An 11,329-nucleotide genomic window follows, 5' to 3' on the forward strand; every position below is an offset into this window, starting at 1 on the left:
GCTTTGACGATAAGTTTTCAGTTTTCTGCATTTTCTTTCTAGAGGCCTATACGGATTAACTACCGATTAGTATGACAATTTATGTTATGCGTCTGAAAGTAGTAGGTGAATGAATCTCATCAAATTGCATAAATTTTTCAACATATATTATGGGATCACGATTCACAAGAACTGACAAATTAAAATATTATGTAGATCGATTGAAGAAATCAGAGATTAACTCTAAGCTTCTTTTCCACTGCTTAAGGAAGAAGGTGGCCTACATCCCCTTGGCCGCAACCTGACTACAGGAAGTTTAGAAATTGCCAACTTGCAACTATTTGGTATCATTCTTGTTCATTTGTCTTATCTTCGGGATGAAAATGCAACTTAGAGCTTTGAAAGTAATCAAGTGGTTGTTTGGATGCCCATTTTCAACACTCATTCTCCCTTTAGGCCCATTTCGTTTTTACCCAACCTGTTTGGCAATTTCATATTTTTGTCATTTGTAAAGTCAAAAAAAAGAATGTTAGAAATTCTTGCATTTAACCCTTCATTTTCTCTTTTCATTCGCATCTCATTTATTTTCTTTTATTTAGTTTATATTAGCTTAAAATTTGTGCAATATATAAATATTTTTAATATTAATTTCTTTTTTCCAAATTTAAATTGATAAAAAATTTAAGATATAAAATTTGTTTATTTAAAATTTTTAAATGACAGTTAGTTATCTTTTAAATTTGTTTTAGCCCATTTCAATCTTATAATTTTATTTTAACCCGAAATTATTATACCGATCAAACTAAATCAATCTAATTATATTTTGTTTTTTATCCTGATCAATAATATAACTATATTTTCGTCGAGATGAATAGTATACATTATACTCCCTTTGTCTGATTGAGTTCTATAGTTTTATAGAATGATTTGTGTGGTTAAAAAATATAATTTAGTAAAAAGGGTAAAAAAAGTGTGTAAAGTGATTAGACCGGTAAATATTTAATTTATAAGGTAAGTGTAGTGGAAAAAAGTAGTAGATGTAGTTAATTTTGTATTATAAAACTTTATTATTTTACTTTTAAAATGTATAGAATTGAGAGAATATCCAAAAATGAAAGTGTATAGAATTGAATGACAAAGAGGGAATATAGTTTTATCCCGAGGTGATTATCCTTTTTTTTTAAACTTTATCTTTTTTATTTTATATTCGTGTATCGAAATTATTAATTCAAGTACTTTGTAATTTATATTTTAATTTTGTTTCTAAAAAAATATAATTTAATATAAGTTATGATTTATCAAACACATTATCAACTTATAGGTAATTTATACCTAAAATTGTTTAAACACCTAAATAACTTATAAGTTACGATGTTCATACCACTTATACGACACTTTTCAACTTTAAATCATAAGTATCCTTTTTTAAGAAATCCCAAATGGGCCTTAAATATCGGCGGATAAAGGGTTGATATAATATTTGAGCTCTTATTCTCTCACGAGAGATTCTTGATTAGGTGAATGTGAAATTAATTAACAATAAAAAGTAATAAAGTATCGAAGATACTCGTAAACTCATACGTATAAGTACATAGTATCTAGTATCTACTATCTCAGGCAAATAACAATTGTTCAATCGAAAAACATACATCAAAATATTTTTATAGCATACCACCATAACATTGGCGCTCCTCTTTCCACTTCTACAATGGAAAGAATTTTTCAGGTTCACCGGTTTTTTATGAAAATGTCAAATTTTGTCCACGCTCTTATGGGGTTTAAATCGAGAAATTATTAACCACCATTCAGTGAACATCAAATTTTGTTTACACTCTTATATTTATTTAAACAGAGAAATTACTAATCACCGTTCACCGTTCACCGTTCACAGTTCAGTGGATATATTTACTTGTCACCTCTTTTTCTTCCTCTATACTCAGTAAATAAAAAAATCAAAAACTCGGAAGTATAGAAGTCAACAGTGGACTATAAATCAACCAACCAAGCGTACCAAATCTAATTTTGGTATTTAAGTAATGTATTACTACTTAACAACAATTAAAAGTAAAGCAGGGCGAGAAACGAACAGCAGTCCCATGAGACAACCCTATTTGGCTTGGTTCTCCCTTTTTGATGCTGATTCTGATTTACACCTTGTAAGAAGAAGAGGATGAGGCATATCCATGTATTTTCCGATACTCGAATCTCCTTGTACCTGCTTCCCAATTCCAGTAATTTGTTCTTCATTACCAATTCTTAATTTTCTGCTCAATTGTTTTTTACTTTCGCTCTCTCGTTGATCAAAATCGCGGCACCGGCTTGTCATCTTCACTTCATCTCCAATGTCATTGTTTGTTTCTCCCCAAAATTGGACAGCCAAAGATGAAGACCTGAAAGGAGCAGACCTACATCGAGTTAACAACAATGCATTCGTTGGTGGTGTTGCTGTACCTCTTAAAACCTCCTCACTGTCTTCCTTTTCTTCGATTCCAGTTCCAGCCTCTTGATCTTCATTTCCATTCACCTCTGTTTCACCATCATTAAACTCACTCCTTCCATTTAATTCCAATTTTGATGAATTATCAACATCAACTTCCTTACACCACCCGAATCGGAAAAAAGAGGCCAATCTTCGCAAATCGATTTTTTTACATTTCGTGAACGAGAAACAGATACATGGCCCATGTGAAGAAGGGTGTGATTGTTTTAACAGCCCGGGTTTCGCAGGAGTGAAGCTCTTTGAACGCCCAACACGAACTTGTCCAATACAAGTGACTTTAGGAGAAGATGGTTCTTCAGTTTCGATTGTTTTTGCTGCATTCTTTTTGCGAATAACGAACATTGGGCTAGACCGTGATTTTGCTCCTCTGCTTTTGTTTCCCACATTGCTTCTCAGAAACCTCGTTATAAATGGCGGTGGATAATTCTCTGCTGCTGCTCCTCTGCCTGGACTTGACATTGCTTTCGAACCAACACCCTTCATGTTTGCGGAACCAGGATTACAAAACAGCCACTAAAATCAGTTATCACAACTATCTTTACCAACTACCACAAGCCTCATGTTGTATTAGCAGGTGGATATATAGTTAGATTTTTCATTACTTCGACGGTTTTATGATTAGTAACACCAATAGTTATTATTATTTGGCAAAAGAATACAAAATACTCTGGTATCTCATATTTCAGCTATTCTCTTTTCATTTAATATTTAATTCTTCTTTTTATTTTTAATTACTTTTCTACTGCTATCTTTTGTACTTTTATCATTACACGGGTGGGTGTAGTTTTCAATCTCTAATCCTCTGTTGGGTTCTGTTTAGATTACATTCATTTGCAAATTATAGTATTGCAAAAAAATTCAAATAATCCATTGCCATGGTATTTAGGCACTAAAGAGGATAATTTAATGGAATCATATTTATTTGAAGATTTTTCTTGCTTGAAAATCTATTTTGGATCGACTCTGGATACAAATTTAACATTTTGGTTCGTGCAAATATATACACCTGTATTTTGTATTGTACTAATAATTTCGTAAGTCTGCCAAAATGATGAAACTCAAAGTTTGATCTTTTTAAAGTTAACGTAATTTAAAAAAAAAAAAAAAGAAAAAGGAAACGTACATTAAAAGGAAAAAATTGTCAAAAGATGGAACAGAAATTAGTTTAATGGATAAAAAAGTAGAATAACATACGGTAACATTTACTGGTGGCATTTGGGATAGATACAGCTGTAATAGCGAATATCTTTCTTTCATATTTAATTACAAAAAATTGAGAATTCCAATTTCACAAATGTGCTTACGAGTATATAATTTTTTTAAAAAATAATATCACTTTTTGTCATTATCTCCAATGAATAGCTATTTCACTTGTGGTTATAGAAATTGACCAATTTTAAAAAAATAATTGATAAATAGTTAATAAATTGATTAAATATTTTTGACTGATTCGTTAAATTATTAATAAATCATCTGATTATTTAAAGATTACCCGATAAATTACAAATCAGCACTTTAATGAAATAATTACAAAGTCCGAAATCTAACACTACATTTTTCTTTCATATGAGAATACAAACTAGTTTTCTCTCAACTGAGAAATAAAAGTAGTGAGCTGCTATATAGGAGTATAATTTAACAGGGTATGGTTTGGAAAACACTGGACAAATTGATAATGAAGATGCACCAAACAAGTGATGTGAAGAAGCAAAGTTTCTGCAACACACAATGGCTCCACCACCTTCTCTTTTCTGTTCCAAACACTACAAATCTACTACCTAGATTTACATGTAATCCACTTTTCAGAATAAGGTTTACCCATAAAAATATGATTCCCTCCGAGAAGATTACAAAAAGTCAACATAGATTTCAGGCTTCTTTTCTGTAAAAGCTCTGCTTGTAACCAAAAAATGGGCTGCAAAAAGCAAGGCCAAGTCAATCAGTATTTTGTCCACTAAAGAGTGTGAAAAACTAGACACTGCAAAGTTGTATGTATCATCCTACTTGCTCAATTAGCGATAATTTACAAATCATTTATTCGCGGAGTGACAATGAACTCTCTTTATTTACACGGATACTACGTGTTTATCCTATTTCCAAAAAACAATTCTATGAATAAATAATTTGAACGATGAATGTCAGGACCGGAACCAGATCTTGGGAGTTGAAACAATTAATATGAACATTCCAAGAAAAATGTACCATATTTTTATGTTAAAGTTAAGATCCTAGTGCCAATTGAGAAAGAGGCAAAAACTGGAAACACGGGTGGTAAATCTTTAAAAACATGATGACCCGCACATCTGAAAGTTACTCATGGCTTCCTCCGATTGACGCCTGCATATTCATTTACCATACATCTTGTCAGAAAACTATTATACTTATCCTAGTACCCACTTAAATTGTGCGCCGGCTATAGGAATAATATGATTTACTGTTCATTGCCCCTTCCGATGCCAACCACAGACTTCTTTGATTCAGGCATCTATGGTGTTTAGTTATCAGCCACATTAGTGCTCTCCCTCTCCTCATCTTGCTCTCATAAGAGTTGGATTGTATAAAACCCGACTTTTCGCATTATTAATTCCAAATTCATACTAAAATAAAATACAATTTACTAATTCAAAATTATATTACAAAAGTTAATATTACAAAAGCGCAACTAAGATCGGAAGTCCAAAAGTCAATATAGTCAAATCATAAATCCCCGAACTCCAATGCTATCCAACGTGATCTTAAAGGAAACTTGAAATTTGCGAGTAATGAGCTATACAGTCCAGCAAAAACCAATCGATCAAACTATTAGACCAAGTAACATATACACATAAAACAAAATACAATAATTTAGATGATACAATATACGAAACACTTTCGATACATATTCTTATTCGTATTCGATACATATAACACATAGATAACAATAATATAAAACCCATAATTCATGCCACGACCACTATAACCCGATGATAACGGTCCTAAATTTTGTTAGAAAACACTGTCACTACAATCTGGTGATTGTGATCCTAAGATCTTATTCGATATTTTCAAAAATCATGGCATCAATCAGAGATCCAAAATTATCGTTTAGACACCAGACATATACAACAATACATTATAACACATAATACTTTCAAATATTTAATCACTTAGCTCATATTTTGATAATCAAATATAAACGCAAAATATACAATTTTGAAAACACCAGTAAAATCGATCGAAAACTTACCTCAAAACCTCACCAAATCTGAGTTTAGCCTTTTAGACCCTCTAAATGACGTTTTCTTGCAAAACACGAACACGAAAGTTGAAAAGAACGAAAAGACCTTTATGAAAAGTTCAGAATTAACGAAATCGGACTTACGGACTTATGATGAATTTTCTACAAATTTTACAACACTACTGATTTTTATGTATGAAAGTGTTGTGCAAGACATGCATGTATTATAACAAGACTAAGTCATATTGACAAAACTATTTAATTGTATGATAGTCTAAATATGTATTTTGTATTGTATTACTTGACTCTATAAAAATGTTAAAGATCAGACCGGAGTATTTTACTGTGAACAATCTCAAGCCTAAGAATAAACTCTGGAAGAAGATCAACAAGATCATGCCTCAGAAAAAAGGTGAACAAGTTGAATAAATCTGTTTTAGAAAAAAAATTCTAAGTCATGATATCTACAAGTCACAGATCAAGTCATCTAGAGAACTCATTCGAGAACTCCAGAATGACTTATCGAGAAGTCCAAAATGGCTTATAGAGAAGTCCCAGAGATATCGACAAGTCAAATGAAGATATGAAGATTGGAGATATCGACAAGTCAAATTATCATTGAAGATCTCAGAGATATCTACAATTCAAAATGTATATAGAGATCTCTGAGATATCGACAAGTCAACTTTGCTTATAGAGAACTCAAGGATATCTACAAGTCAAAATGAAAATATGAAGATTGGAGATATCGACGAGTCAATTTCTCATTAGAGATCTCAGAGACCTCGACAAGTCAAAATGCATATATAGATCTCAGAGATATCGAAAAATTATTTCTACATACAGAGTTTTGGAGACCTCGACAAGCCAGGTTCACTTATAGAGAACTCAGAGATCTCGACAAGTCAAAACACTTATAGAGAACTCAGAGATCTTGATAAGCCATTATACTTATCGAGATGTCAGTTCTCTATACAACATACTAGAGATCTTGATATGAACCTCGAGTACAGAATGCGGACAAGTTAAATATTTAAGATTATCAATCAACAAACGATCTAATCACTTAGATGTAAAAGTCTACAAAAGCAGCTTGAAGAGTGCAAGGTCAAAGGCCAAGATTAACTGATAAAGGAAAGTCACAGACCTACACGATTTGCAAAGATTCACTAAGTCAGAAATGGAAAGCTTTAGGGATAACTTAAAGTAGGGTTTAGTACATCTTATTGTATGCTGTATAAACCTGTGTTTACTAATCTATAAAGTAAACATTGGTCCTTTGTTTTAGTAGTATCAAACAGATCTAGATTTTCTTGTAACTCTCTCAAAAAAGAAGCTGAGTTCTTTACTTACAAAGAACCCAGGATTGTAGCAAGACATACTTAATTTTAATATAAAGTTAAGTGAGTTTTGAAAATACTGTATTTATTGTGCATGCTTTGTTTATTCTGTTAAACACAATATTTCTACAAATTAGACAGCTTTGTTCACCATTCCAAATAGTTGTAAAAAGACTTAAAAATATCCAAAACACATTCACCCCCCCCTGTGTTGTATTCAATATCTAACAAGTGGTATTAGAGCAAAATCTGAAAGTAAACAGATCAAGATCTTGGAAGAATGAATACACAAAAGATAAGCAGTGTAAAGATACCAGCCTTTGATAAGACTAACTACACATTATGGAAGAAGAAGAAGATGATGTTTCTAAGGATGGCCAATCCCTTGTACATCCAGATTCTGAAGAATGTACCTTTCACTCTTATGGAAAGGATTGAAGATTCTACAGATGGAGATATGGTCATCCCATCTCATTATGGTCCTAAAGATCCTTCAAAATACACAGAAACTGAGAAAGAAAAAGTTTCCCTTGACAGTTATCTGCAATTAATTATGATAGAGTCACTTGCCAATGTCATGTACAACAACATTGTCAACTGTGACACAGTTAAACAGATCTGGGAGAAAATAAAAATTTTATGTGAAGGTACAAGGGAAGTTAAATCCAACCAAAGGAGAATACCGGTGTCTCAGTATGAGGGTTTCATGGCTAAACTAAAGGAAAGTATAACTGATGTTTTTGAAAGATTTAGTAAGCTAATAAATGACTTGCAGCTTCATGACATGTACTATGAAGTTGAGGAGGTTAACTTGAAATTTTTGCTCACCCTTCCAGACCATCTTGAACAAAAAAATTCAGCTATAAGAGAAGGGAGAGACTTGAGCAGAATAACATTGGAGCTTTTATACAGTATTTTAAAAACCTATGAACTGGAAATGATTCAAAGAAAAACTTAAAGAGCTGGTCAAGGGCACATTGTTGATTGTTCAAGTGCACTAGTTGTTAATGATTGTAATTCATCTGATGATGAACAAAAAATCCAGACTCCAATTGTCTCAAGTGTTGAGCAAAAGAACAAGGAGCCACAGAAGCAAGTCATTCTGGAACTTGAAAAAGATGAGTTTTATACCATGGATGAACTGGATGAGTTGGATCAATCCATGGCTTACCTAGAAAGGAAATTCTCTAATATTAGAGTGAAGAAGCCAAAGTTCTTCAAGAACAAAGGACATATATTCAACAAGGACATCATCTGAAAAGGAAAAGCTCAGTACAACTATGGTGGAAGAAATGGCTACAAACTGGATCTGTTGACAAATCAAAAATAAGATGCTTCAATTGTGATGAACTGGGCCACTTTGCCACAGAATGTAAAAAGCCAAAGAAAGTGAAAAAGGACGAGGCATATTTGGAGTTGGAGGATAAGTATGTAGCTCTCTTGAAGAAACAGTCTGGAAAAGCTTACATTACAGAAGGAAAGAGTTGGGATGATTCTGATAATGATGAAGATGAGGAGTTTGGAAACTATGCATTCATGGCCTTGGAGCAAGAAGAGTCATCCTTATCAAAAACAGCAGTACCAACTTTTACTACTATTGATTTAAATGCTAGTCAATATAAGGAGACTGTTAAAAAGATGAGTGTAGAGATGTTTCACATATACACAAGCATGGTGGCAGCTACTGAGGAAGTGAGTAGGTTGTCAAAAGTAAATGAGAAGCTTAAAATTGAGAAAAAAATATATAATTGCGGCTTGTTGAGCTTGAAACTGTCAAGCAAGAAAAAGAATATCTAAAGAACAAGATAAAGTGTGCTATTGAGATAGAAGTAGTGTTGAGGGAGAAGCTAGAAAAAATGAAGTGAAGTTGAAGTCTTTCAGAAATTCTACTCAGTTAGTTGGTCAGTACCATGAGAAGAACAAGTCATGTGCTAACATAGCTATTGGTCTTGATTATGATGCCTTAAACAGTAACAAGAAGAATGAAGGTAACAAGGAAAAAACAACTGTAAGTGAAGATATCCCAGCTATGCTGAGAAAGGTTGGTTCACCTTTGTTCAAGGCATGTGAAGTAAATTTCAGTGAAGAGGAGTTGATCATAAAGCAAGAACTTGTTGATGAGGACAATGACAAGAAATGCACGGAAACAACTTCAACTCCTAAAATTGAGAAGAAGCCCATGGTGTATCAAACCCCCAAGAATCCAGTCAAGGAGGTTAAGATTGAGAATGCAGGAAAGAAGAAGAAAAATAGAAATGGGAAGATTGGGATAAATAAGAGCAATAACTTTGCATTTGTTGCAGATGCTCCTAGGAAACAGTGTCAGAAATGTGGCTCTACAAATCATCTAAATCACCTTTCTAAAAAGGTTGTTAGTGTGTCAAGATTGGGAGCATGTAAATATAATGAATCAAAGACTGAAGATCCATATTCCTTCTGTGATAAGTTTGATTGCATTCCTTGCAACATGAAAGTGATGACAAGTTACCACAAGCTGAGAGTAGACCTCAAAGAAGTTAATATTGGGTCTGCAGCTAAAAAGGAACATGCAAATCAATCAATGAACACCATTCTTTCTGAATCAACTCATTCTAATTCTACGAATTTTGTTAGCAAGAAGAAAGTACCCAACACTGATTGGGTAGCTAAACACACTTAATCCTCATTGTGTGCATGAAAAATGAAGAAAGTCATATGGATCATAGACAGTGGATGCTCAAGACATATAACAGGTGATAAGGCCCTGCTCACAGTTTGAGGAGTTGGCTGGCCCATTAGTGACTTTTGGAGACAAAAGCAAAGGTTTCACAATAGGATATGGCAAGTTAATTTTTGAAAATATTGTCATTGCAGATGTAGCACAGGTTGCTGGTTTGGAAGTAAATCTCCTAAGTGTTAGTCAATTCACATATAGAGGATTCAATGTTACATTTGACAAAGGAGAATGCCTAATCATCAGCAAAAAGACTAGTAAAATTGCTCTGAAAGGAGTAAGAAGCATGTTTGTTTCAGATTTACACTCAGCAAATAAGGAAGGAATTAGTTGCTTCTACACCAAGGCATCTGTAGAGCAAAGCAAGTTGTGACATAAAAAGCTCTCTCAACTGAATTATAATGCAATAAATGTAATATCTGAGATATATCGTGTAATTATTTTTGATATTAAATAATTATTATGTGTGTTCAGTATCTATTCTATGAGTTAATTGTTAAGTGTTATCTGTACTTGGATATTCAAAAATAATATTAATTGAGTATTTTAATTTTTATATGTCCAAAATAAAATATAAATAATTGTCATATCTTCCTAATTATTTTTATGTTGATTTATGGATTTGTAAGAATCATATGAAATTTCTAAAATCTTTTTCCGGGTAATTAAAATTTATTTTATTAAAACGGGAACCAACCGACGTCACCCGTTGTTACGTTTTTGGAATCCGAAACTCTTCCGAGAACTCCTTCCTAACCTAATTGTAATATTCCGAGCATATTCCATGTTTCGACTTTTTCGATCCGGCGTACGGTTTGTTCTGCGCGGGTCCCGGCGCAATATTTTCGATACAGTATTCGTTTCGGTAAATCAATAAAAACCCGTATTTTTGATAAACGGGAGCTTTTTATTAAACTATCCCAATTATCACTTCGTAGTACGCGTAACCAGGCGCTGAGACCAAGACCACAGTACAAATTGTACTGATTTGGATAATTATCCCGAAAACCGATACCGTTTGGATCAGTTTTTACAAATAAACGTACCGTTTTATATCCGGAATGATCCAATGGGATACTAATTTTCCGTAAATATAAATAGCTTTTTACCGTATTTTATTTCGTATCAAAATCATTTGCAGACAGATAAATATATAATTTTACAGAGAAAAATCATATATTCATAAACTGTTCCAAGAATCAAATCAACTTTTGAAGGTGTTATTGATCTTTGTTTGAAAAGCTCGAGTACTGGATTTGAAGGTCTTGAAAAGCTCTATCAGAATCTGTAATCCATATACCTGCAGAATCAAAAGTTTATTTTCTAAAAATTTATTTATTTTTGAATTTATTTTATTAAAAATATGAAATTTTATTCGAATGATTGTTTGTATGATTTGATGATTGCATGTTGTAGAGCTTGTTTTCCTGATGATTTTCATATGTCATACGTCTGATTTGGAGTTCAATAACATGCTCAAAAGTGGGTTTAATTTTCGAATTTCAAAATTAGGGTTTATAACCCGTATGAATGTTTTCAATTGAAATTTGGGGGTTTTTGATTCAGGGGTTATTAGCTGT

General features: G+C 32.7%; 1 protein-coding gene across 1 annotated transcript; it reads right to left on the minus strand.

Moving 5' to 3' along the window:
* Positions 1 to 1,946: 1,946 nt before the first annotated feature.
* Positions 1,947 to 3,131, minus strand: LOC141717039 (uncharacterized). Its single transcript, XM_074519168.1, has one exon. It carries the CDS (start codon positions 2,960 to 2,962, stop codon positions 2,087 to 2,089), a length of 876 nt encoding a protein of 291 aa, XP_074375269.1. The 5' UTR covers positions 2,963 to 3,131; the 3' UTR covers positions 1,947 to 2,086.
* Positions 3,132 to 11,329: the final 8,198 nt, after the last annotated feature.

The sequence above is a fragment of the Apium graveolens genome, chromosome 4 (genome assembly GCF_009905375.1).
Source record: "Apium graveolens cultivar Ventura chromosome 4, ASM990537v1, whole genome shotgun sequence".
NCBI classification, from domain to species: domain Eukaryota; kingdom Viridiplantae; phylum Streptophyta; class Magnoliopsida; order Apiales; family Apiaceae; genus Apium; species Apium graveolens.